Source organism: Ornithorhynchus anatinus, chromosome 3, assembly GCF_004115215.2.
Source record: "Ornithorhynchus anatinus isolate Pmale09 chromosome 3, mOrnAna1.pri.v4, whole genome shotgun sequence".
NCBI lineage: Eukaryota > Metazoa > Chordata > Mammalia > Monotremata > Ornithorhynchidae > Ornithorhynchus > Ornithorhynchus anatinus.
In genome coordinates, this window is record NC_041730.1 from 21,520,195 (window position 1) to 21,546,322 (window position 26,128).

Consider the following 26,128-nt stretch of genomic DNA (forward strand, 5'->3'; position numbering starts at 1 on the left):
ATCGGAGCGGGCACGGGGTTTCGGCGGCGTGGCCTCGGCAAGGGGTATGGGGATTTAATAAACTGACAAAGCGACACGTCCACCCGCAGGGCTTGGGCCGTCACATCTCTCCTCCCGGGAGCTTTCGGCCACCCCCAGCTTGGGGCTCTGTTTGCTGTTAAAGTCACTAGATGAGAAAGGGAGGTGATCCATCAGACGTATTTAAGATGTACAGAGAAGCAGTGTAGCCTAGTGGAAAGAGCATGGGCCTGGAAGTCAGAGGACCTGGGTTCTCATCCTGACTCTGCCACTTCCCTGCTGTGTGACCTTGGGCAAGTGGCAGTAAGCGCTCAATAGATACGACTGAATGAATGAACTTCACGTCTCTGTGCCTCAGTTCCCTCACCTGCAAAATGAGGTTGCAATAACTTCTCCTTCCTACTTAGATTGTGAACCCCATATGGGACCTGATTATCTTGTATGATAACGATGGCATTTGTTAAGTGCCTACTATGTGAAAAGCACCGTTCTAAGCGCTGGGGGGATGCAAGATGATCGGGTTGTCCCACGTGGGGCTCACAGTCTTCATCCCCATTTTACAGATGAGGGAACTGAGGCACGGAGAAGTGAAGTGACTTGCCTGAAGTCACACGGCTGACAAGCGGCAGAGCCGGGATTAGAACCCATGACCTCTGACTCCCAAGCCCGGGTTCTTTTCACTGAGCCACGCTTGTATCTACTCCTGCACTTAGTTCAGTTCTAGACCCAAAGTAAGCGTTCAACAAGTACCATTACCATTATTATTATTCTCGTCCTGGCTCTACCACCTACCTACTGTGTGACTGTGGGCAAGTCTCTTAACTTCTCTGTGCCTCAGTTTTCCTCATCTGTAAGATGGGGATTCAGTGCCTGCTCTTCCAGCTTGGACTGTGAGACCCACATGGGACAGGGTCCAACCCGATTATCTTGTATAATGATAATAAGAACTATGGTATTTGTTAGGCGCTTACTATGCCCAGGCACTGTACTAAGCATCGGGGCGGATACAAGCAAATCGGGTTGGACACAGACCCCGTCCCACGTGGGGCTCACAGTCTCCATCCCCATTTTACAGATGAGGTCAATGAGGCCCAGAGAAGTGAAGTGACTTGCTCAGGGTCCCACAACGGACAGGGGCGGAGCCTGGATTAGAACCCATGACCTGAGTCCCAGGCCCGTGCTCTATCCACTACGCCACACTCCTTCTCACTACGCCACGCTGCTTCTCCAGTGCTTAGTTCAGTGCTTGGCACATATTATTAAGTACTTAACATATACCCCAAATATTTATTATTAGGATTTATTTAGGATTTATTTATCCCCCGGGCAGCCCTGCAGCTCGGGGAGGAGCTCTGAGTCACAGGAAAGAGAGCATCAGACACACATTCAAATCCTCTCCCTCTACCCCCCAACCATGGGAGGAGGGAAGAGCGGCTGCTTTTCGGTCCCCCTCTCCTCTCCTCGGGCTGGCACGGCTCTAGGTCTTTTTAATAATGTTGGTATTTGTTAAGCGCTTACTATGTGCAGAGCACTGTTCTAAGCACTGGGGTAGATACAGGGTCATCAGGTTGTCCCACGTGGGGCTCACAGTCTTCATCCCCATTTGACAGATGAGGGAACTGAGGCCCAGACAAGTGAAGTGACTCGCCCACAGTCACACAGGTGGCAGAGCCGGGATTAGAACCCATGACCTCTGACTCCCAAACCGGGGCTCTTTCCACTGAGCCACTCTGCTTCTCTTTTTCACAGTTGCTCCACACCCAGCCTCCCTACACTTCCTTAAGGAAGGCAAGACAAGTCCAAAGCCCGATTTAGCTCAGTTTCCCTCAAATTTTCCATTCTTTATTATTTTAGTCCAAGGAGAATCTGAGCGACTTCTTCTCTACTGCCGGCCTCACTTCTAGAACTGTTTTCGGGGCTCTCTTTAGTCCAGTTCTGTTTCTCAGGAACCGAGGGTCATAACACCCTCCGCACTGTAAGCTCACTGTGGGCGGGGAACGTGTCTACCTACTCTGTTATATCGTAGCCTCCCAAACGCTTGGTACCGTCCTCTACGCGCAGTAAGTGCTCAATAAATGGGATTGATTGATTGATCGCAGAGAGGGAGGGATGCTACTTCATTCACTCATTCATTCAATAGCATCTGAGTGCTTACTATGTGCAGAGCACTGTACTAAGCGCTTGGAATATACAATTCGGCAACAGCCAGAGATGAGGTGTACATCCCCTCGATTCTATTTATCGTGATAATGTCTTGTTTTTATTTCGTCCTGTTTCGCTCTGCCGTCCGTCTCCCCCGATTAGACCGTGAGCCCATCGTTGGGCAGGGATGGTCTCTATCTGTTGCCGAATTGTCCATTCCAAGCGCTCAGTACAGTGCTCTGCACACAGTAAGCACTCAATAAATACTATTGAATGAATGAATGAATGAATGAATGAGACACTCCCCGCCCAATGACGGGCTCAGAGTCTAAACGGGAGAGACAGACGGCAAAGCAGAACCGAACAAAACAAAAACAAGACAACATCGTCAAGATAAACAGAATCAAGGAGATACACACCGCATTAACAAAATAAATTGGGTAATGAATAAAATACACAGATATGCACAGGGCTGAGGGGAGGAGGAGCAGAGGGAAAGGGGGGCTCAGTGTGGGAAGGCCTCCTGGAGGAGGTGAGCGCTCAGGAGGGCTTGAAAGAGGGGAAGAGAGTTAGTTTGGGGGATGTGAGGAGGGAGGGCACTTTCAGTGTCATAGCACCAACAGTTTAGTTCTTGACTTCTAAGGTTATTATACGTCCCACTGCTTTGGTGTCTCATCACCTTAAAACAGGTTTTATTGATTTTTTTTTTTTTTAAGAGACTATAAATCAGGTGGTTCTCGGCCCCTAACAGGTAAACGTGTAACCCTCCGGTGGGAGAGCAGTACTGATAATAATAATAATAATGTTGGTATTTGTTAAGCGCTTACTATGTGCAGAGCGCTGGGTTCTAAGCACTGGGGGAGATACAGGGTCGTCAGGTTAACCCCCGTGAGGCTCACAGTTAATCCCCATTTTCCAGATGAGGGAACTGAGGCACAGAGAAGTGACTTGCCCACTGTCACACAGCTGAGAAGTGGCAGAGCCGGCATTCGAACCCATGACCTCCGATGTTGACCCTGAACAAAGAACTAAAACAACGCTTACAGGGAGAAGCAAACTTTAACAATAAACAACCTCTTTACATTAAGCAGATGCGATCACTATCTGCAAAAGTGATTACCCTCATTCTTCCTTAGGACCTGAAGGAAGAACTAAACACACTTTCATGGGCAAAGTAAACTTTGACACTAATCGACTTCTCAACTTAGAGAAAACTAAAAATCTACCTCTTAAAAAGTAAGGACCTCATATCCTCTAGCGGAGGGATTTGGCCAAATACGAGCTGGGATGCTGAGGTGTTCGGCTGTTCAAACCCTGTCCCGTTTGTTCGTCAGGTGCCGTCCCGGAAATGGCTTTTGCTTTCTCTGAGGTGAGGGGCGATTCTCCATGTGGTTCTAGAGAGAAGCAACGTGGCTCAGTGGAAAGAGCCCGGGCTTGGGAGTCAGAGGTCACGGTTCAAATCCCGGCTCAGCCACTTAGCTGTGTGACTCTGGGCGAGTCACTTAACTTCTCGCTGCCTCAGTTACTCCATCTGTAAAATGGGGATTAAGACTGTGAGCCCCACCTGATCGCCTTGTATCCTCCCCCGCGCTTAGAACAGTACTTTGCACGTAGTAAGCACTTAACAAATGCCACTATTATTCAAGCTGGTTTTGAAACTGGGGGTCCCAGACCATAACAGGGTACAACTTGAGGCTCCGCCTACCCACCCATCACCACCTGGGAGTGGAGATTGCCCCCTCCCCTAAGCTCAGTAAACCACTGATTTATTTACTTATTTTTTAATGTTTTTTGTTAAGCGCTCACTATGTGCCAGGTATCGATCTAAGCGCTGGGGTAGTTACGAGCTAATCAGGTTGGACACGGTTCACGTCCCAGGTGGGGCTCACAGTCTTAATCCCCATTTTATCGATGAGGTAACTGAGGCACAGAGAAGTGAAGTGACTTCCCCAAAGTCACACAGCTGACTCTGTGGCAGAGCTGGGATTAGACCGCACGACCTCGGACTCCCAAGCCCGTGCTCTCCGGGCCTTCCCCTGACAGACACAGATAATAATAACCACGGTATTTGTTCAGCGCTACGTTCCAGGCACTGTTCTAAGCACTGGGGTAGATACAAGATAATTGCGTTCAGCACAATCCCCGTCCCACACAGTGTTCACAGTCTTAATCCCCATTTTACATTCATTCATTCGATCGCATTTATTGAGTGCTTACTGTGTGCAGAGCACTGTACTAAACGTTTGGAAAGTACAATTCGGCAACACATAGAGATAATCCCTGCCCACAACGGGCTCACAGTCTAGAACGGGGGAAACGGATGTCAAAACAAGTAAACAGGCATCGATAGATGAGGGAACCGAGGCACGGAGAAGTTGAGTGAGTCGCCCAAGGTCACACAGCGAGCAATCGGCAGAACCGGGATTAGAACCCACGACCTACGGACTCCCAGGCCCGCGCTCTATCCGCTATCCGTGCTGCTGTCCCGGCCCGCTGGGTGGGGTGGAGCTGGGGGTCAAGGGGTGCGGAGAGTCGGCTCGGGGGGTCGGCCCTGCTCCGAGAGTGGAAGGGATAAAGCTAATTCTACGACGGTCCCCGGGGTCTCCTCAGAGTCGGCATTAATTCTAGAAGTCTTAGACTGCAAGGGGTGAGGCCTGAAAGCTGGCCCCTTCGTACGACCTCCCGCCCCCTGGGAGAGGAGCGGATTGGAGAGAGAAAGGAGGAGTGGGCCGGCCAGCCAACCCTTCATTCGTTTGGAACACTGGGAAAAACTGAAAGCTTTGAAACCCTGGGCAGGTTGCTGTCCCTGGAGAGACTATCGACCGTTTGAACTCTTCCTGACATTCTTCTTGCTTTAACTTTCTCCTCTGTTATGTTCGTATTTGGAGATTAAAGTAGTTGGGACGGAGGAGAGGGAGAACGAGCTGTGTGTAAAATGCTCAAGGGCAGGGGCCGTGACTTCTGTTATCTTTCAATTGTATTTATTGGGCGCTCACTGTGTGCAGAGCACTGTACCGAGCACTTGGAAGAGTACAATGCGACAATATATAGACATTCCCTGCCCATAACGAGTTTACAGTCTACTTCCACTGTATGATCCCGAACACCTAGTGCAGAGCTCTGCCCACGGTAGGGGCTCAATAAATCCTGAGAGTAAATCAATCAGTGATATTTGAGTACTGTTGCAGAAACCTTGGGAGAGTGAAGTACAAGAGAACTGCTAGACAAGATCCCTGCCTACAGGGAATTTACAGGCTACAGGGGGAGACGAGCATTAAAATAAATTACAGATAGGGGAAATAGAGTATAAGAAAATATACACAAGTATCGTGGTATTATTCTGTATTCTAGATGACTGCAGTAGTTTTGAGTTAAACTTTTCTCTCTCTGTGTGTGTCTGTGTGTCTTCCATTTTAGAATGGGACTCACGGTGTAAGAAGGAGGGAAAACGGGGATTTTGAATCCCCATTTTGCAGTCGAGGCACAGAGAAGTGAAGTGACTTATCCAAGGTCACCCGGCAGACGAGCCGGAGCCGGGATGGGGGCCGCTGGTCCTCTGACTCTCAAGCCTGTGCTCTTTCCGCTGGGCCACGCTACTTGTCTAAAGGTAGGCCGCGGGGCCGTTTCCGCATAATGGATGTGGGCAGGCGGAACGGCCTTCCGAGAAGCCACTGGAGCCAGCCAGCTGCTCCTGACACCTGGAAGGAAACCGGCGGCTGCTCCTTTTCCCTCCTCCCGCTTCCTCCCCCATCTCCCTTTGATGTGGAGTCATCGGGGCGTCGGTACAGATGAATCGGCTCAAGCGCCAATCCTCCCGGGACACACCTCTAGGCTGAGGATGGGGACTTCAGAGGAAGAGGAAAGCAAGTCCAAGGCATCTCTGGGATGGACTGACTCAGCCTAGGCCACAGGTTTGCCGCTGCCTCCCAAAAGGGATGGGGCACCTGGCGGGATGACAATTAGCATGAGCCACCCCGATGGCTGGTCTCTAGGTCCCCTCTCCGTCCTCCCACTGCGCTTTTTTTTTTTTTACGGCATCTGTTAAGCGCTTACTATTGTGCCGGGCACTGGGGTCGATCCAGGCTAATCAGGTTGGACACGGTCCCTGTCGTCCGTAGCGCTCGCAGTCTTAATCGCCATTTTAAGGATGAGGAAACTGAGGCGCAGAGAAGTGAAGTGACTTGCCCGAGATCACACGGCAAGAGAAAGTGGCAGAACCGGAATTAGAACTCAGGTCCTTCTGACGGCCCCTGCTCTAGCCACTAGGCCATTATCGCCTGCAACTTTCTTGCGACTGACTTGTTGAGGTTAAAATGAGCTCCGGGGAGCAGCCTCCTTCATCCATTCAATAGTATTTATTGAGCACTTACCCCGGACAGAGCACTGTACTAAGCGCGTGGAAAGTACAACTCAGCAATAGAGACAATCCCTGCCCACAGCGGGCTTTCAGTCTGGAACGGGGGAGACAGACATCAAAACAGTCTGCCCCTTCCACCCGTTCCTCGGAGAACTCGTTCGCTCCCACGGTTCCAAGTACCATCTCCAGGCAGACCACTCCCGAATCTGCCTCTCCGGCCCCGACCTCTTTCCTGCTCTGCAGTCTCCATTTCCTCCTGCTTTCGGGACACCTTCACCTGGATGTCCTACCGACATCTCAAACTAAGCATGTCCAGACCAGAACTCCTCCTCTGCTCTCCCTGCTTCCCTGCCCCGGACGACTCTCTCTCCCCCTTCCTCGGGCGGGGTCCCAACCCCACCTCCTTTAGGTGGTGGACGAGCTGTGTGTAAAATGCTCAGAGGCAGGGGCTGTGACTTCTATTTTCTTTCAATTGTATCTATTGAGCGCTTACTGTGTGCAGAGCACTGTACTGAGCACTTGGAAGAGTACAATGCGACAATATACAGACATTCCCTGCCCATAATGAGCTCACAGTCTACTTCCATTGTATGATCCCAAACCCCTAGTGCAGAGCTCTGCCCCCCTCCCCATCCCCAACCCTTCGTATTCTCTTCACTGAGTCCTGATTATCATAGAATGAAAAATGTCCAAAAAGCAAACCTCTCTTAAGGACTGACCCGGCACTAAACCCAGATCCATTTTTAATTTTTTTTTTTTTGTAGCTGGGGGTGCATTCCCCTTCTGTCGCCAATTCCCTTGGATCTGTACCCGTCGAGCATTTGATAGCCATCCCACCCTCAGTCCCACAGCACTCATGTACGTATCCATAATTTACTTTAACGTCTGTCTCCCCCTCGAAACTGTTCGCTCCTTGTGGTCAGGGAACACGTCTCTTAACCCTGTTGTGCTGGACTCTACCAAGAGTTCTCTGCACACAGTAAGCGCTCAATAAATACCACTGATTGATTACTCGGTTCACCTCAGGTCCCTTGCGATCACGAGAGGTGGCAGTGGGGGGGTTCGGCTTGCAGTTGGGTGGCCCACATTTCCACCTGCTATCAAGACTGGCAGAGCTTATGGCAGAAGACCGGAGGCTCCCTGGCCGCAAGACGCTCACAAGACCCAAGGCAGCCAAGCGGCTTCCACTTCCAACGTTACCATGAAGTGGAGCATAGAGAGAGAACGTTCTGGAAGAGGCTCTCCCTTACGGTGGCCGAATGTTGCCCGGTTCCAGCTGAGGTACTTTCCTGGAGATCTCTGAAGTGTCAGTTCTATTATTATTATTATTTAATCGATCATATTGAGCACTTACTGTGTGCGGAGCACTGAATAAATGTACCTGGGAGGGTACAGTACAACAGAATCAGTAGATATGCTCCCTGCCCACAATGATCTTACAGTCTAATATTATTATGAATATGGTATTTAAGTGCTGACTGTACTCACTGAGCGCAGAGCACTGTACTAAGCGCTTGGAAAGTACGATTCGGCAACAGATAGACACGATCCCGGTCCACAACGGGCTCGGTCTAGAAGGGGGGAGACAAACATCAAAGCAAGTAAACAGGCATCAATAGTATCCATTTAAATAAATGGAATTATAGATATATGCACGTCATTGATAAAATAATAGAATTATAAATATGTAAACATATACACACAAGTGTGGGGCAGGGAGAGGGGAAGAACAGAGGGAGCGAGTGGGAGCGATGGGGAGGGGGAGCAGAGGAAAAGGGGGGCTTAGTCCGGGAAGGCCTCCTGGAGGAGGTGAGGTTTCAGTAGGGCTTTGAAGGGGGGAAGTGTGCTAGTTTGGCGGATTTGAGGAGGGAGAGTATTCCAGGCAAGAGGCAGGACGTGGGCCGGGGTCGACGGCCGGGGTCGACGGTTCCAGGCGAGAACGAGGCACCGGGAGGAGGTTAACACCAGAGGAGTGGAGCGTGCGGGCTGGGCTGCAGAGAGAGAGAAGGGAGGTGAGGTAAGAAGGGGCAAGGTGACGGAGAGCTTCGAAGCCAAAGAGTGAGGAGTTTTTGTTTGATAGGTTGATAGGCAACCACTGGAGATTTTTGAGGAGGGGGGTGACAGGCCCAGAACGTTCCAAGATAATCCAGGCAACAGAGTGAAGTATACCGAAGTGGGGAGAGACAGGAGGTTGGGAGACCAGAAAGGAGGCTGATGCAGTAATCCAGTCCAGATAGGATGAGTGATCGTGCTAATGTGGTATGAGGAAAGGGAGGATCTTGGTGATGTTGTGAAGGTGAGACGGGCAGGTTTTGACGACGGATTGGATGGGTGGGGTGAATGAGTGAGCCAAGTCAAGGATGACACCGAGGCTGTGGGCTCGTGAGACGGGAAGGATGGTGGTGCCGTCCACAGTGACGGGGAAGTCAGGGAGAGGACGGGGTTTGGGAGGGGAGATAAGGAACTCAGTCTTAGTCATGTTGAGCTTTAGGTGGCGGGCGGACATCCAGGTGGAGACGTCCTGGCGCCAGGAGGAGATAGCCTGGAAGGAGGGAGAGAGAACAGGGGAAGAGATGGAGATTTGGGTGTCATCTACGGAGAAACCATAGTCGAAGCCGTGGGAGCGAGTGACTTCGCCGAGGGAGTGAGTATAGATAGATGGAGAACAGAAACCCCTACAGTTAGGGGATGGGAGGGGGAGGAGGAGCCCGCGAAGGAGAATGAAAGGCCAGACTATGTGTTAAGCACCATTCTGAGCACCAGGGTATAATCAAGTTAATCGGGTTGGACATAGTCCCTTTCCCACATGGGGCTCACAGTTTAAGTAGGAGGGAGAGTGGGCATCGAATCCCCATTTTACAGATGAGGAAACCGAGGCCCAGAGAAGTTAAGCGACTTGCTCAAAGTCACACAGCGGGCAACTGGCAATGTTGGGATTAGAATCCAAGTGCTCTGCCTCCCATGCCTGTGCTCTTTCCACTAGGCCACTCTGCCTCCTTGCCACGTTTTCCCTGTTAGCCGTGCTTTAAGTAATAATACTAGTACTAATACTAATATTTGTTAAGCACGTACTGTACGTCAAGAGTGTTCTAAGCACTGGGGTAAATACAAGTAATCATGTTGGACCCAGTCCCAGTCCTCACACTCTCAATCCCCATTAACCGATGAGGTACTTGAGCCCCAGAGAAGTGAAACGACTTGTCCAAGGTCCCACGGCAGACAGGCGGCAAAGCCGGGATTAGAACCCAGGTCCTCCTGACTCTCGGACCCATGCTCTGTCCACTAGGCCACGCTGCTTCTCCCAGCTCTGCTTTGTGAGACTTTGGGCAAGTCACTTAACTTCTCTGTGCCTCAGTTCTCTCATCTGTAGAAAGGTTTAAATTCCTGTTCTCCCACTCACTTGAACTGTGAGCCTCAGTGAGGGACAAGGGAATGTGTTTAACCTGATGATCTACTTCAGCGCTCAGTACGGAGTTCGGTACATAGCGCTTTAATGAATAACCCCGACATTACTATTATTAGGCAGCATCCTACTGACACCTTACTCTCCCCTTGCGGACACCTCCAGGTTCCCCTCAAGCCTGCATCCCAGCCGCTGCCTCGTCTTTCCTGACTTCGCAAACCCAGAGAATTAGGATTTTCTCCTAGCTAGCAAGGCAATGTGGGATGGCTCGCTGATTTGCCCCGAAGACCTTCTGTATTTCCCACAGATCTCCGTCCCACCGAGAGAAGGGAGGTCCTCAGGGGTCACTCTGTCCAGGCTTTCCCAGGAAATCTGGCCTTCAGGGATACCACTTCTGAAAGGCTACTAATCCCGGCCCACCTCAGGCACGACACAGTCACAGTCCAACTGCACCTGGGAAGGAAGCGCAGGGCCCCGTGGGCTTTGATGCCAATAAAACCTCCACTACCGTTTTCTCCCTGATGTTTTCTGACCTCCCTTTTCCTCTCCGCGTTTGGTATCGGTACAGAACAACGGCCTCTGGAAGTGCTGAGAGAGCTTATGATCGGGACTACTACTTCTCTGAGGAAACCTTTGATTTCCTCATCTTCGGAAATAAGCACCGCTGCCCTCCGCACAGACTCTGGCAAGAAATAATAGTGATGATGATGATGATGGGATCTGTTAAGTGCTTACTATGTGCCAAAACGCACAAGGTGAACGCCCATTTCGGCAGAACTGAATAGGCACGGGAATGAGGATCCTTCCCAATCAATCAATGGTATTTATTGAGCGCCTTCTGTGTGTGGAGCACTCTACTAAGCACTTGGGAGAGTACGATACAAAAGAGCGGGTAGACACGTTCCCCGCCCGCAACGAGCTTACGGTTTAGAGGGGGAGACCGACGTTCATGGACATAAATCGATTTCCGATATGTGGGGCTGAGGGAGGGGTGAATTAAAGGGAGCAAATCCTAGTGCAAGGCGGAGGCAGAAGGGAGTGGGAGAAGAGGAAATGAGTTGCCCTGTAGGGAAGCGAGTATCCTTCGAGAAGCGGTCTTCAGCTGAGATGCTGGTTTGAGCAGAGATTTAAGGGGTCAGCCAGGGATGTGCAAGCCATACGGGCTGCCAGTAACTGTAATAATTCTCCTTAGCCCAGTGTTCTGCACAGAGTAAGTGCTCAGTGAATATCATTGATCCTTATAATAATAGTAGCATACACTAAGTATTTAGTATGGGTCAAACATTGTACTAAACCCTGGGGTAGCTACAAGATAATCAAGTCCCACAGGGGGCTCACAATCTAAGTAGGAGGGAGTACGGGTACTGAATCTCCATTGTGCAGATGAAGAAACTGAGGCACAGAGAAGCTAAGTGACTCGTCCAAGGTAACAGAGCAGACAAGTGGCGGAGCTGGGATTAGAACCCAGGTCCTCTGATCCCAGGCCCGTGCCCTTTCCACTAGGTCACGCTGCTTGACTGAGCGATCGGTTGTCCTGGAAAACCGGGGGTTTCTCCTAGGTTTACAATTCATCACAGGCCAATCGGAATGCTCTGATGGTGTGATGGGCTGAAGTTATGGCCCAGTCAACGTTCCAAAAGGAAAAAGTTGGGATGGAATGGAATTTTACTCCCCTTAGGTTAACTCTAGCTTGGTGGAATAGCATCTCCTCAAATCTTCCAAACAAGTCAGCATTAGGCTGAACTGGCGAACCCCTATTCACTGAAAAAAAAAAACCCAGAATGGGCTGAGACTAAGGAACCCTAGATCTTTGCAAGCAATCGATCAGTAATGGCATTTGGTATTTGTTAAGCACTTACTATGCGCCAGGCACCCTACTAAGCGCTGGGGTAGATCAAGCTAATCGGGTTGGATCCAGTCCATGTCCCCCATGGCATTCAGAATCTTAATCTCCATTTTACAGATGAGGCAACTGAGGCATAGAGAAGTTAGGTGACTTGCCCAAAGTCTCACAGCAATGAGCGACGGAGCCGGGATCAGAACCCAGGTCCTCCGACGCCTAGATCGGTGCTCTAACCACCCTGCGGCTGCTCTAGGCCACGCTGCTTCTCTATTGAGGGCGAAGGTCTGTACTAAGTATTTTAGAGACAGAAGCAAGACCCGAGTGCCCTGTCCTTAAAGAGCTTACCATCAAATGGGGGAGGCAGGCAGACAAAAACTATTCCGAAACTGTGGGGGTGGGAAGAAGAACAAGGAACTAGCAGAGAGTACCTCAAAATACCTGCAGGTTGGAGGAGGTGGGGTGTTGCCTTCAAAACGGGACAAATGAAGTCTAAAACGATTTCTCTATCAACAAGGCAAATAACAATAATAATGTTGGTATTTGTTAAGCGCTTACTATGTGCCGAGCACTGTTCTAAGTACTGGGGTGGATACAGGGTAATCAGTTTGTTCCACGTGAGGCTCACAGTCTTAATCCCCATTTTCCAGATGAGGTAACTGAGGCACAGAGAAGTGAAGTGACTTGCCCAAAGTCACACAGCTGCCAGGTGGCAGAGCCGGGATGAGAACCCATGACCTCTGACTCCTAAAGCCGTGCTCTTTCCCCTGAGCCACGCTGCTTCTCCATAGCGGGCCGCCGATCGATATCGATCTGTCAAACGATGGCCTACGTTGCCAGCTTCCTAGGTGCGGTCGGAGTCGGCAGGAGGGCTTACACGGGGGTCCGTCTTGGCAGTTATATTCCTAGATTTCCCTCCCACACCTGCTGTTGCAGGACCTGGCGCCTCTCACAGAGCATGCGCCCACACACGTGTACACACACACATACACGTGTGCGCGCGCACACACGCAGCCTGGCGGATGCGGAGGGAGCGTGCCCCTGAACAGGCCTCCGGTTTACAACGCCTTGTGGATGAAAATTCCTCGATGCAGACATCATACCATATTTAGATCTCCTGCCGGTGCCTGTCCCCCGCGCTTCTCGGCCCCGTTACCATAAACCCACCGGTAACATGAGAATGTCAGCTCTCTAGCAGCGGCAGGAGCAGAGGAAGCCTCCTTAACGCCCCTCCATCCGTGTCCCGTCTCTGGTGAGAGGCCATCGGATGGCCGAAAGGAAAACGGGGAGCTCTCAGGCCAGGGGCCCAGGGATTCAAGCCCCCGAACTGTGACCCACCCGGCCCCCCACACCTTTGGACGGCAGGAAGCAGTGAGAAGGGTAGCAGGAAGGAAGGGGGGCCGCGGGCACTGTGGAGGAGAGACGTTGAGAGAAGTGGAGTTGACTCTCCTCTTTAACTCTGGATTTCCCCAGTTGTTCCTCCGCTGTTTGGAAGCAGCTCTGGTCTTGTGGGAAGAACACAGGCCTGAGGATTAGTAGGTCTGGGTTCTAATCCTGGCTCTGCCACTCATCTGCCGTGTGACCTCGGGCAAGACAGTTTACCTCGCTTGGTTCCCATTTCCACATCGTCGTGGGGGAATCGGATCTGTGTGATCTGACTGTACAGTATCTATTTTAGTGCTTAGCGAAAGACTGGGCATATAATCCATTCATTCAATCGTATTATTGAGCGCTCACTGGTGTGCAAAGCACTGTACTGAGTGCTTGAATGTACAATTCCGGCAACAGATAGAGACAATCCCTGCCCAACGACGGGCTCACAGTCGAAAAGGGGGAGACAGACGGCAAAACAAGCCGAGTAGTCAGGCATCAATACCATCAAAGCAATCAGTCAGTTATTCACTAAACACTTATCATGGGTGGAGCACTGTTCTAAGTGGTAGGGACAATAGAGAAGCAGCGTGGCTCAGTGGAAAGAGCCCGGGTTTGGGAGTCAGAGGTCGTGGGTTCGAATCCCGGCTCTGCCACTTGTCAGCTGTGTGACTTTGGGCAAGTCACTTAATAATAATAATAATAATACTGTTGGTATTTGTTAAGCGCTTACTATGTGCCAGGCACTGTTCTAAGCACTGGGGTAGACACAGGGGAATCAGGTTGTCCCACGTGGGGCTCACGGTCTTCATCCCCATTTTACAGATGAGGGAACTGAGGCACCGAGAAGTTAAGTGACTTGCCCAAAGTCACACGGCTGACAGGTGGCCGAGCCGGGATTTGAACCCATGACCTCTGACTCCAAAACCCGGGCTCTTTCCACTGAGCCACGCTGCTTCTCTAACTTAACTTCTCTGGGGCTCAGTTACCTCCTCTAGAAAATGGGGATGAAGACCGTGAGCCCCACGTGGGACGACATGATGACCCTGTATCTACTCCGGCGCTTAGAACAGTGCTTGACATATAGTAAACGCTTAACAAATACCAACATTATTATTACAACAGAGTTGACAGAGTTGGTAGGCACCACCTAGCAGAAAGCACTTTACAAATACAATTATTACGACTGCCCTAGCTATCTCCCTCACTTCCACAGCTGCTCTCCTATGACTCTCCCACCCGCCTGGGAGACGGAAATCCCTCTCGCCACACCTCCGCTTTGGGGTTTCCTCATCTGGGGGCTGGAAGATCTGGGTTCTCCTGTTTTTATTCATCTATTTGTAAGTTTTAACTGAGTCCCCACTATGGCATTAGGTTAATCAGAGACCTAGACAGAGCATTAGTCACAGTCTCACAGCTTTTAGTCCAATATCTCGATCCGATCGACTGGGGCTAGGGACTTTGTGCCAAAGTTTCGGCTAACCAGGAACCAAGCAGGTTTCTGTTGCAGGCCTGATCAATCGGTGCTATGTATTGAGTGCATATTGGGTGCAGAACACTGAACTGAGTGCTTGGAAGAGTAGAATAAAATGGAGCTCATTGTGGGGAGGGAACGTGTGTATTTACTGTTATGTTGTACTCTCCCAATCGCAGTACAGTGTATCATACAAAATAAGAGCTCAATAATTACGATTGAATGAATGAACATACTCGGTAGACGCGTTCCCTGGCCTCAGTGAGCTCAGAGTCACTCTCCTTGAACTTCACTATAATTTCTCTTCGGGGCTGCATCTTCCTCAGCGTGATCTGAACCCAAGACAGGGAGCACTAGTAGGGCCATTTGACCAGATGCAGTCCGCTTTCAGGTTTTAGGAGATGAGAGAAATCCTCAAAATCCTCATTTTCTTTTGGCTAGGAAAAAAATCCAGATCTAACTTTGGACTGTAGATCATTCCGAAATAGCAGAGTGCAAAGTTGCAGCCTTCACCGGGGGGCTGTCCTTGGGGAGGACGAGTCTTCCCAAGAGTGTGAAATAAGGATTTCCAAATTCATGACAGGTTTCACATACGGCTAGGAAAATTTGTTCCTGAGATTCAGGTTGCGCAACGGTTGGCGGCGGTGTGGATGGAGATGTCTGGCAGTCTGATTTTTCCATTTCTGGAGTCAGAGGGAGAGGTTTTGATTTGCTTGAGTCTTTCGAGAAACAACAGTGATGACTGTGGTGGTTGTTAAGTGCCTATTCTGTGTCAAGCACTGAGCGAAGCTCTGAGGTAGGGACAAGACAATCGGGTGAGACACAGAACCCGTCCCAGAGCTGAAACCTTCATGAGTAATATGGCAAATCCCCAGTTCAGCAGCCCTAAACAGGAGCGGAACAGCTAACCTGGTTTTCACTTCAGTAGATCTCGCCGAAACAGTGCAGTGTATAAACTGCTATCGATAGAGGGGGGCACGACAGGAAACACCAAACACCAAAAGGGAGAGCTTATCCAATTTAATAATGATAGTTGTGGTATTTGTTAAGCACTTACTATGTGCCAGGCACTGTGCTAGGCGCTGGGGTGGATACAAGTAAATCGGGTTGGTCAGAGTCCCTGTCTCAATCGGGACTCACAGTTCGCACCCCCATTTTACAGATGAGGTAACTGAGGCCCAGAGAAGTGACGCGACTTGCCCAAGGCCACACAGCAGGCAAGTGGTGGAGCCAGGATTAGAACGCTTGAGCTTCTGACTCCCAGGCCCAGGCTCTATGCACTACGCCATGCTCCTTCTATTCACTCATTCATTCAGTAGTATTTATTGAGCGCTGACTATGTGCAGAGCACTGTACTAGGTACTGATGCCCAGAGACAAGGGAGGGATCACGGGATGGCACCCAGCTAATGACTCTGTCCCCAAGCTTTTTGGGCAGGGAGGCCAGTCACGGCCAGCCTACTTGGGGCAGGGCCCGAGGCGGGACCGAGATGTTCCTTCCCCTCTGCCAACGGGAGGAGGAAGTGGACGAGGATGCCGCCAATGCTGCTTTCCTGATCTTCACAGAGACCAAGGCTGAGGGCGAGAGGTTTCTCTCGCCCCTCCCCCTGGGCAGCCTGAGGGATCCCCGAGGTCCGGCACGGGGTCGGGGCTCCGGCGGCCCCGGGATGGCGCGTTCCCTCAGGCCTCTCAGCCGGGCTCTGGAGTGGCAGCAGCGGGGCCACGGCAATGGAGATTGACAGAAATGAATAAATTACAGATACGGACATAAGAATCAAGCGATCGTATTCTTTTAATGGTATTTGTTAAGCGCTTACCATGCGTCCAACACCGTTCCAAGCGCTGGAATAGTTCGAGTCAATCGGGCTGGACTCGGTCCCCGAGTCCCTGTCCCAAGTGGGGCTCACACTCGGAGCAGGGCTGGGGTTAGAGAAGCAGCGTGGCTCAGTGGAAAGAGCACGGGCTTTGGAGTCAGAGGTCATGAGTTCGAATCCCAGCTCTGCCACTTGTCAGCTGGGTGACTGTGGGCAAGTCACTTCACTTTTCTGTGCCTCAGTTCCCTCATCTGTAAAATGGGGATTAGGACTGTGAGCCCCACGTGGGACGACCTGATTCCCCTGTGTCTACCCCAGCGCTTAGAACAGTGCTCTGCACATAGTAAGCGCTTAACAGATACCAACATTATTACTATTATTGTTTACTGAGTGCTTACTGAGGGCAGAGCACTGTGCTAAGGGCTTGGGAGAGGCCAACACAACAATAAAGAGGCACATTCCCTGCCTCTGACGAGCTTACAGTCTAGAGGGGGAATCACTCAATTAATCAACAGTATTTACTGGGTGCTTTCTGCGCGCAGAGCACTGTATTCAGCGTTTGGGAGAGTCCAGTACAAGAGGCTCGGTAGACACGTTCCCTGCCCCCAGGGAGCTTCCAGCCTAGAGGGGAGGGGACAGCCGGCGGAGACAAGGAGGGGGGAGCCCGAGATTCCTTTTCACCACTGTTTCTCTTTCATCTGTCATCCGTCTCCGGTGATGCCATTTGGCCGGAAGGGGTAGAGGCCTGCTGGCATAGCTCCCAGTACTCTCCTTTCAGCAATCACCTGCCACCAACCACAGCCCTGCATCACCTCCACACTTCTCTAGAAATGCTGGCACCTGGCCCACTTCAGCCACCGCAAATTATTTACTTATTTATTTTAAAATGGCATTTGTTAAGCGCTTACTATGTGCTTATGTGCCAGGCACTATACTGAACGCTGGGGTGATGTTGGTATTTGGTAAGTGCTTACTACGTGCAGAGCACTGTTCTAAGCGCTGGGGTAGATGCAGGGTAATCGGGTTGTCCCGCGTGAGGCTCACAGTCTTAATCCCCATTTTACAGATGGGGTAACTGAGGCCCAGAGAAGTTAAGTGACTTGCCCACAGTCACACAGCTGACAAGTGGTGGATAGAAGCTAATGAGCCTACGTCCCACATGGGTCCCAGATCTTATCCCCATTTTACAGTTGAGGTAACTGAGGCATAGAGAGGTTCAGTGACTCGCCCAAGATCACCCAGCAACCAAGCGGTGGAGCCAGGATTAGAAGCCAGGTCCATGCTCTATCCACTCGGCCACGTTGCTTCTCTATTCACCCCCATTTGCGAGAACTCTGCCCTCTCTTCTATATGGCAAAAATCACTTCTCCTCCTCCTGTGATTCCTACACCCACGGCCCCCCACCAATTACTTGAGACCTTCAACTCACTCCTAATAATAATAATAATATCTGTGGTATTTGTTTAGCACTTACTATGTGGAGAAGCAGCGTGGCTCACTGGAAAGAGCACGGGCTTTGGAGTCAGACATCATGGGTTCGAATCCCCGCTCTGCCACTTGTCAGCTGTGTGACTGTGGGCAAGTCACTTCACTTCTCTGGGCCTCAGTTCCCTCATCTGTAAAATGGGGATGAAGACTGTGAGCCCCACGTGGGACAACCTGATTCCCCTGTGTTTACCCCAGTGCTTAGAACAGTGCTCTGCACATAGTAAGCGCTTAACAAATGCCAACATAAATTGTTATTATTATTATTATGTGCCAAGCACTCTTCTCAGCTCTGGGGCGGGTAGAAGGTAATGGGGTTGGACACAGTCCCTGTCCCACATGGGGCTCACAGTCTTAATCCTCATTTTACAGATGAGGGAACTGAGGCCCAGAGAAGTTCAGTGATTTGCCGAAGGCCACACAGTAGACGCGTGGCAGCGTCAGGATTAGAATCCACATCATCTGAACCCCAGGTCTGGGCTCTTTCCATTAGGCCATAGCGCTTCCTCCTGAAACCCCTAGTCCACCCTCCTCCTCCCATTCTCACCCTTGATGACCTTGCCAAATATTTTATTGCCAAAATTGAAGCCATCAGGCTTGAGCTCCCCCAAGACTCCCCCTCTCTTGTCCAACTCCTACCCCCACGCTTCCTCTCTCATTCTTTTCAGTCAATCTCTCAAGAGGAGATAATAATAATAATTATGGTATTTGTCAAGTGCTTACTGTGTGCCAAGCACTGTTCTAAGCGCTGGGGCAGATCCAAGGAAATCAGGTTGTCCCACACGGGGCTCACACAGTCTTCATCCCTATTTTACAGATGAAGGAATTGAGGCAGGGAAGCTATACGATTTGCTCGAGGTCACACAGCAGACTAGAGGCCGAACTGGGATTAGATCCCAGGTCCTTCTGACTCCTAGGCCCGTGATCTTTCCGCTAGGCTACACCGTTTCTCTATCTGTATACACCCTCTGCCTTCACCTCCTCTCCTCCGATTCCCTTCTTGACCCTCTACGATCCGTTTTTTTTGCCCCCTTTACTTCACTCAAACCATTTTCTCTAAAAATCAACAGACCAGTCTCTTTCTGGCCAGATGGACCGGACTCCCCTCCGTCCTAATTTGCAGTGACCCCTTCGGCACAGTAGACCGGTCCCTCATCCCGGAACACGATCCCACCTTAGTGTCGCTGACAGTTCTCTCTTGGTTTTACTGTTACCTCACTGGCTGTTCCTTCCCGCTCGGGAAGGGAAAGAAGCTAGTGAAGCAAAGAGATGGATCCAGCCAGAAAGCTGAGAGCAGACATAACTCAAGACACACCTGGCTGCCTTCTGAGCGAGCTCCAGTGGGAAGTCAGGGCAAAGTAGTTGTAGAAGACAGTGATATTCTTTCACGGTCAGCAAATCTGCGGTGGAGAAAGAAGGGAAAAGCGTTTATTCGTATCATCTTTTTCAAGTCACCCCCTCTTTTCACTCCCTCGCCCCCAGGTCTGCTCCCCACAGAATGATCTGAAAGGAAAATCAGCGCGAAAGTTGCTTTTCCGCCAGTTATTTCTGGGCGTGGTTTTTGAGGAAATTCCCGCTCGCGAAGCATCTCGGCCAGGGGTTGCAGTGAATGAAGCCTCTTGGGGCCAGGAGACGGCGGGGTGAGGAGAGGTAACCAGAGAGGTCCCTTGGACGTTCTCCTTCCCGGTTTGTTTTCAGTTTTAGAATAAAGATCTGGAATCGAGAGTCGCAGTCATTTCAAAGCTGGTTAAGTGGGCTGAAATCTGCTGGCGCCGTGACATTTACCACAGCACGCCCGAGGGCCATCCACAGAACATCTGGCAGCAGTACTGAGGCGAACCGGGTCTCGGGATGGATGGAGGGGACTTTGGTGGGGGAGAAACCCACAGCCCTCATTACTTTGTCCTCCAGCACGGCAGCAGGATGGCCTCTTTGGAAGCCCGCGTACAAATCTGGTCACCCTATGACAGGGAGCGGCCAGCCAGGAGCCAAAACACACAACGGAGGCCACCGGATGATTCATCATGCGGGGAGAATATCCTTTCGGGAGACTGTAGCCAGGGTTGGCCTCGGTGGTTCGGGGAGGCCAAGAGAGGCGACTCTCAGGGAGGTTAGGGCAAAAACCAAGGCAAAGGAAACCCAGCGACGTTAAAGAGCCGCCTGTGATTGTATGTTCTCAATCCAGAGGACCGTGGATCGGCCCGGCAGCAGGAACTTGCCAGAATTCTATAGACAAAAGCATTTGAAATATGGAAGGACACGCCAGTGGTAGAGCGAGATGCAGACACAGAGGAGGCCCGGCAGGGTGGAGGGGAAATGAGAGGAGGGGATCCAGAGGGCACGGCCACGCTCTGGGGGCAAAGGGGCCCATCACGGGAGTTTGGCTTCTTCGGCCTTCAGATAGCCCAATCCGCAGGAATCCCCGTCTCCTGCCCCTGCCTGTTTGGCCAATGTGTCTTTCCGAGCAAAACCAGCCCCGGGTCCCCAGGGACGGGCCCGGACTCCTACTACTGTTTCAAGAAAAGCTTAACTCCAGGTGGGGGCAGAGAGTTCGACTAACCACACGGCGGGAGCCGGGGACACCAAAGGGACGGGGTGGGTTTTGTGGCCCGGCCTCCGGCTCTGCGGGCACGCGCTTTCCTCTGCGTATCACTCTGATTACGGGCACAGCTTGGCAGGATGCCAGTGCCCTGCAGTTTTCGGAGGCTCACGGAGGTCAGAGGAATAATAGTAAAGGCATTTATTACGCGCTTACTTTGTGCAGGACACTGTAAGCGCCGGGGAAAAAACACCCATGTGTAAACTAGACACGGGTCCCCGGTCCCCAAGGGGTTCACCATTTAAAGAGTAAGGGAGGGGAGAGGGTGACGGGTGAAGGATGCAGAAGGGAGGATGACACAATAAAGGCACAAAAACAACACCGAAGACGATGGTCATATAGACAACAAGAGGGATAGGCACGGTGGCCGGAGGGCCAGAATTTCAGGTTCCTGATGGCTCGGTGTCTAACATGAGAAGCAGCGTGCCTCAGTGGCAAGAGCCTGGGCTTGGGAGTCAGAGGTCATGGGTTCTAATCCCGGCTCCGCCGCTTGTCGGCTGTGACCTTGGGCAAGTCACTTAGTTTCTCTGTGCCTCAGTTACCTCGTCTGTAAAATGGGGATGAAGACTGTGAGCCCTATGTGGGACAACCTGATGACCTTGTATCTATTCCAGTGCTTAGAAGAGTGCTTGGCATAGTCAGCGCTTTACAAATACCATTATTATTATTATGATTATTATTATTAACAGTCCCAGCCTCAGTGTGTGAGTGTGTGTGTCTACGTTCAGGTGTGCACGCATGCTCTTTCCCATGTAGCAAGTGCTGGTGGTCTCATCTAAGGGGGCTGGCTGAGCACTCTTACTGCGACTGCCTCCTCTCCTTCCCAGCTGGAGGGGGAGGAGACTTTTTTATGTGATTTGTTAAGCGCTTACTATGTGCCAGGCATTGTACTAAGTGCCGGAGTAGATACAAACTCACCAGGTTGGACGCAGTCCATGTTCCACAGGGGGTTCACAGTCTTAATCCCCATTTTACCGATGAGGTAACCGAGGCCCAGAAAGTGAGGTGACTTGCCCAAGGTCACACCGCAGATGCGCGATGGAGCCGGGACGAGGACCCAGGTCCTTCTGACTCCAAGGTCCAGGCTCTTTCCGATAGGCCACATTGCTTCTCGTGAGGAGCCTTGGTGGGAAACTCGGGATTCAGAAGTGAATTACTGGCCTAATTTGAGACCTGCCTTAAATGCAGGTTATTGGAACTCGGTGCAACGCTGCATTTCAAAAATATAAACAGACTATGAGGTAGATCCAGTTTCAGAGCTTTCGCATTCACGTTTGATCCCACAACTTTCAGCCCCCAGGAGTGCAGTTCTTTGTTGTGGTTAATTATTTCACTTATAGTGAATTATTGCCATTGGTATATACTTTGCAAGACCACCCATTTCTCTGAGGCTTCCTGAAGAAAGACCACGTCACAAAAACCACTGCCATGACAGAGAAGGGACAGAGATGGACCAAGCAGTCAACCAATTATGCCACTCAAGTACCTGCTGCCCCACTGCTTACTCAAAGGGATTCTCTCTTATTATGCTAGTCATCTCCTCCGCTGCATATTTCATGTCCGACTTCTCCCGCTGCTGGCTGCCCGCCTCGCTGAGACGGTGACTCCCTCAGTGGCCCTTCAGTGCGTGGTGGCCCTGTGCTGGTAGCCCCCTTTCAAGTAATAGGACTAGAAGAAGAATCCAGACCTTCTGGCTTCCATACTAAGTAATTGCTTCTTTTTTTTAATGGTATTTGTTAAGTGCTTACCGTGTGCCAGCTCTGGTGGAGATATGAGCTAATCAGGGTGGACACAGTCCATGTCCCTGGTCCCCAAGGGGTTCAACATCTAAGAATAAGGGAGTCCCAGCCTCAGTGTGTGAGGGGGTGTGCGTGTTCACGCGTGCATTCATGGTCTCTCCCATGTAGCAGGCTCTGGTGGTCTCATGCAAGGGGACTGGCTCCGGCTGGGGGAGGAGGAGAATTTTTATGGTATTTGTTGAATGCTTATTATGTTCCAGGCACTGTACTAAGCGCTGGGGTAGGTACGAACTAATCGGGTTGGACACAGTCTATGTCCCACATGGGGCTCATAGTCTCAATGATAATAATGTTGGTATTTGTTAAATGCTTACTATGTGCAGAGCACTGTTCTAAGCACTGGGGTAGATACGGGGTAATCGGGTTGTCCCACGTGAGGCTCACAGGTAATCCCCATTTTACAGATGAGGTAACTGAGGCACAGAGAAGTGACTTCCCACGGTCACACAGCTGACAAGTGGCAGAGCCGGGAGTCGAACCCATGACCCCTGACTCCGAAGCCCAGGCTCTTTCCACTGAGCCACGCTGCTGCCCATTTTCCCAAATGCTCAATCCCCATTTTACAGAGGGAACTGGGGCCCAGAGAAGTGAAGTGACCTGCCCAAAGTCACACAGCAAATGGTAGAATACTTATAGTAGAGTAGTAGTAGATGGGATATTACTCTTCCTCCTCCTCCTCCTCCTTCGACTACTACTCAGTCCTCTTGGATGTGAGCATGAATCCCAGAAAACATACTGAGCTTTTCAGATGGAATGCTGGTTGTGACGGGACTTACTGTGCTTCCTATGTGCTAAACAATGTACTAAACAATGGGGAAAATGCAAGGTAATCAGGTTGGACCCAGTTCCGGCCTACAGAGGGCTCACAGTCTGGTAGGAGGAAGCAGGATTTAATTTCTACTTTACAGATGAGGAAACTGAGGCACAGAGGTTGTGACTTGCCCGAGGTTACCCAGCAGACAAGTGGTGGAGCCGACATTAGAATCCAGTCCTCAGACTCCCGGGTCCAGGCTCTTTCCACTAGGCCACACTGCTTCCTAATGCCTTAGGATTTGGTAGATACTCAACACGGGCATGTAGATAATTACAAAAAATACGAAACTATTCTTGTCTATTACCTATGGAACTTGATAAATCTAACTGGAAGTGGAACCGTATGGGCTGATAGGTGTCCTCAGATGCGGGGAAGAAAAACAAAATAGCCTCACCGGGCCATGACGATCTAAAGGGGAGCAAACCCACCAGCCAGGGGCACTCACCCTCTACTTGAAAGATTTCTTTTAAAGGTATTTATTAAGCACATACTCTGCCAGGCACTGTACTAAGCACTGCGGCAGACACAAGATAATCAGGTTGGACACAGTCCCTGTCCCACATAGTGCTCAGAGACTTAATCCCCATTTTGCAGACAAGGTAACTGAGGCCCAGAGAAGTTAAGTGACTTGCCCAAGGTCACAAGCAGACAAGTGGTGGGGGCTGGATTCGAACCCAGGTCCTCTGACTCCCCAGCTTGTGCTCTTTCCACTCTGCATCTGATGATGGTATTTAAGTACACAAGTACTATGTGCCAAGCACTGTTCTAAACTCTGGGGGAGGTACAAGGTTATCAGGTTGTCCCTGGTGGGACTCACAGTCTTCATCCCCATTTTACAGATGAGGTAATTAAGGCACAGAGAAGTTAAGTGACTCGCCCAAAGTCACGCAGCTGATAAGCGGCATAGCCGGGATTAGAACCCACCACCTCTGACTCCCAAGCCCGGGCTCTTTCCGCTAAACCACACTGCTTGCATATCTAGGGGCATTGTGATTTAGAGAAGCAGTGCGGCTCAGTGGCAAGAGCCCGGGTTTGGGAGACAGTGGTCATGGGTTTGAATCCCCGCTCTGCCACTTGTCAGCTGTGTGACTGTGGGCGAGTCACTTAACTTCTCTGTGCCTCAGTTTCCTCATCTGTAAAATGGGGATTAAGCCTCACGAGGGTCAACCTGATTACCCTGTATCTACCCCACCGCTTAGAACAGTGCTCTGCACATAGTAAGCACTTAACAAATACCAACACTTTTTAGAAGATCTGACGAGACCACAATAACCCATAACCTGCCCCAGAAAGGGAGGAAGTAGGCTTTTTTTTTTTTTACCAAAAGAGGAAGGTAAAGAAAAGGTGAAGGGGCAGCAGGGTTTTACTATGTGTGATTGTATTAATAACAAAAACGATAATAATAACGGTATTTGTTAAGCACTTACTAAGTGCCCAGCACTAGTCTAAGCACTGGGGCAGATACATGCTAATCAGGAAGTCCACAGTCTCTGTCCCACTTGGGGCTCACCGTCTTAATTCCCTTTTTACAGATGAAGTAACTGAGGTATAAAGAAGTGGAACAGATTTGCCCAAGACACGTGGCGGAGCTGGGATTAGAACCCACCTCCTCTGACTCCCAGGCCTGTGCTCTTTCCCCTAGGCCAGGCAGCTTTGCTCTACAAACTTCTCAAACAGATCTGTCTTGTCAGAGCTCTGCATGACTTCAGTGGTCTCCAACAGGCTGCAGACCATTAGCGACCCAATGTCTGAGGGTATTTTCCCTCAGTGTGGGTGAAGTTTTTGGAAACACCCTTCACCTAGGTGAGGCTGTAAAAATCGTTCTTGTTCTTATGTGCCTCCGTAGCCCACTGAAAGATACCGAAGATTCCATCAGGCCTTTGTTTTCGAGGGAAAGTAGGGCGCAGAATTCATACCATCTTGATCTTATCACCCCACCGTGTGTGGCTTAAGGGCTTGTATTTTCCCCTGCAAAACAGGCGCTTGCTAAATAGCTCCAGGTGAACTGGATCAAGGAGTTGATTCATGTCAACTGGGTCTTTTCATGTAAGAACCGTAGTCTAAAAGTTCTAATTACAGTCAACAGGAAAGACCTGCAGATGTATCTCCAGCCTACTGCCTGGGCCCTGCGAACCTGGCGGAGGTAAGAGTACACGTGTGCCCTGGGGATACACCGACACTTATTTCGGTCGCCTGGAAGAAGTTCAGTGGGCCTGGGCAGGTGCAAGAAAGGTAAGCAGGATTCATAAAGAGCTGTCTTCTCCAAAGAAATCCCCCCCCAGATTAAGAAAACTCCAACCAACGTGTCTTCCAGGTTCAAAGAGACGAGAGACGTTCGGTCGACGATCAAGGCCGGTACTTTCTCTACCGTCCCTTGCTCTGGTCATTCTACGGCTTAGCGAGAAAGCATCAGCGTGGTCCGCCGGAGAGGAACTCTGCCCCAGCCTCGATCCCTTCGAGCCAAAACACGTGAGCATTAAGGATGGAAGCGAGGTTGACGTAGAGAGTTCGAGATGGTCCTTCTCAGGTGGAAGACTTGGGCAGAGACAGATACGTCCAATTAATCACTGGTATTGACTGAGCATGTACTGAGCGCAGAACCCAATACTAAGTGCGTGGGAGCCTGTAATAGAATTAGGAGACCTGATCTCTGCCCTCAAGGAGTTTACAATCTATGTATCTTAGGTATATCTAAAATGACAAGGATTCTTTCTTCAAAGCTACCCAACAGCCCTTGGCGGCTCAGACAGGTGAAGTGAATCGTAAGCAGCACCATGGCCTAGTGGAAAGACCCGGGCCTGAGAGTCAGAGGGCCTGGGTTCTAATCCCTTTTCCATCGCTTGTCTGCCACGTGACCTTGGGTAAGTCATTTAACTTCTCCATCACTCAGTTCCCTCATCTGTGAAATGGGGATTAAAGCCCGCTCCCTTCAATTTAGAATGTGGGGCAGGGACTGTGTTCAAACTGATTATCTTGTATCTACACCCCCCCCACTTAGTTCAATGTCTGGCAC

General features: G+C 50.7%; 1 protein-coding gene across 1 annotated transcript in view; it reads right to left on the reverse strand.

Annotated features, from left to right (window-relative positions):
• The window catches only part of C3H11orf49 (chromosome 3 C11orf49 homolog), a 173,629-nt gene that overhangs the window by 11,120 nt on the left and 136,381 nt on the right, over nucleotides 1-26,128 (reverse strand). Inside the window, exon 4 of the mRNA XM_029061185.1 lies at nucleotides 19,219-19,303. Within this exon, the coding sequence (XP_028917018.1) occupies nucleotides 19,219-19,303 (85 nt within the window). The remainder of the gene's footprint in view (nucleotides 1-19,218; nucleotides 19,304-26,128) is intronic.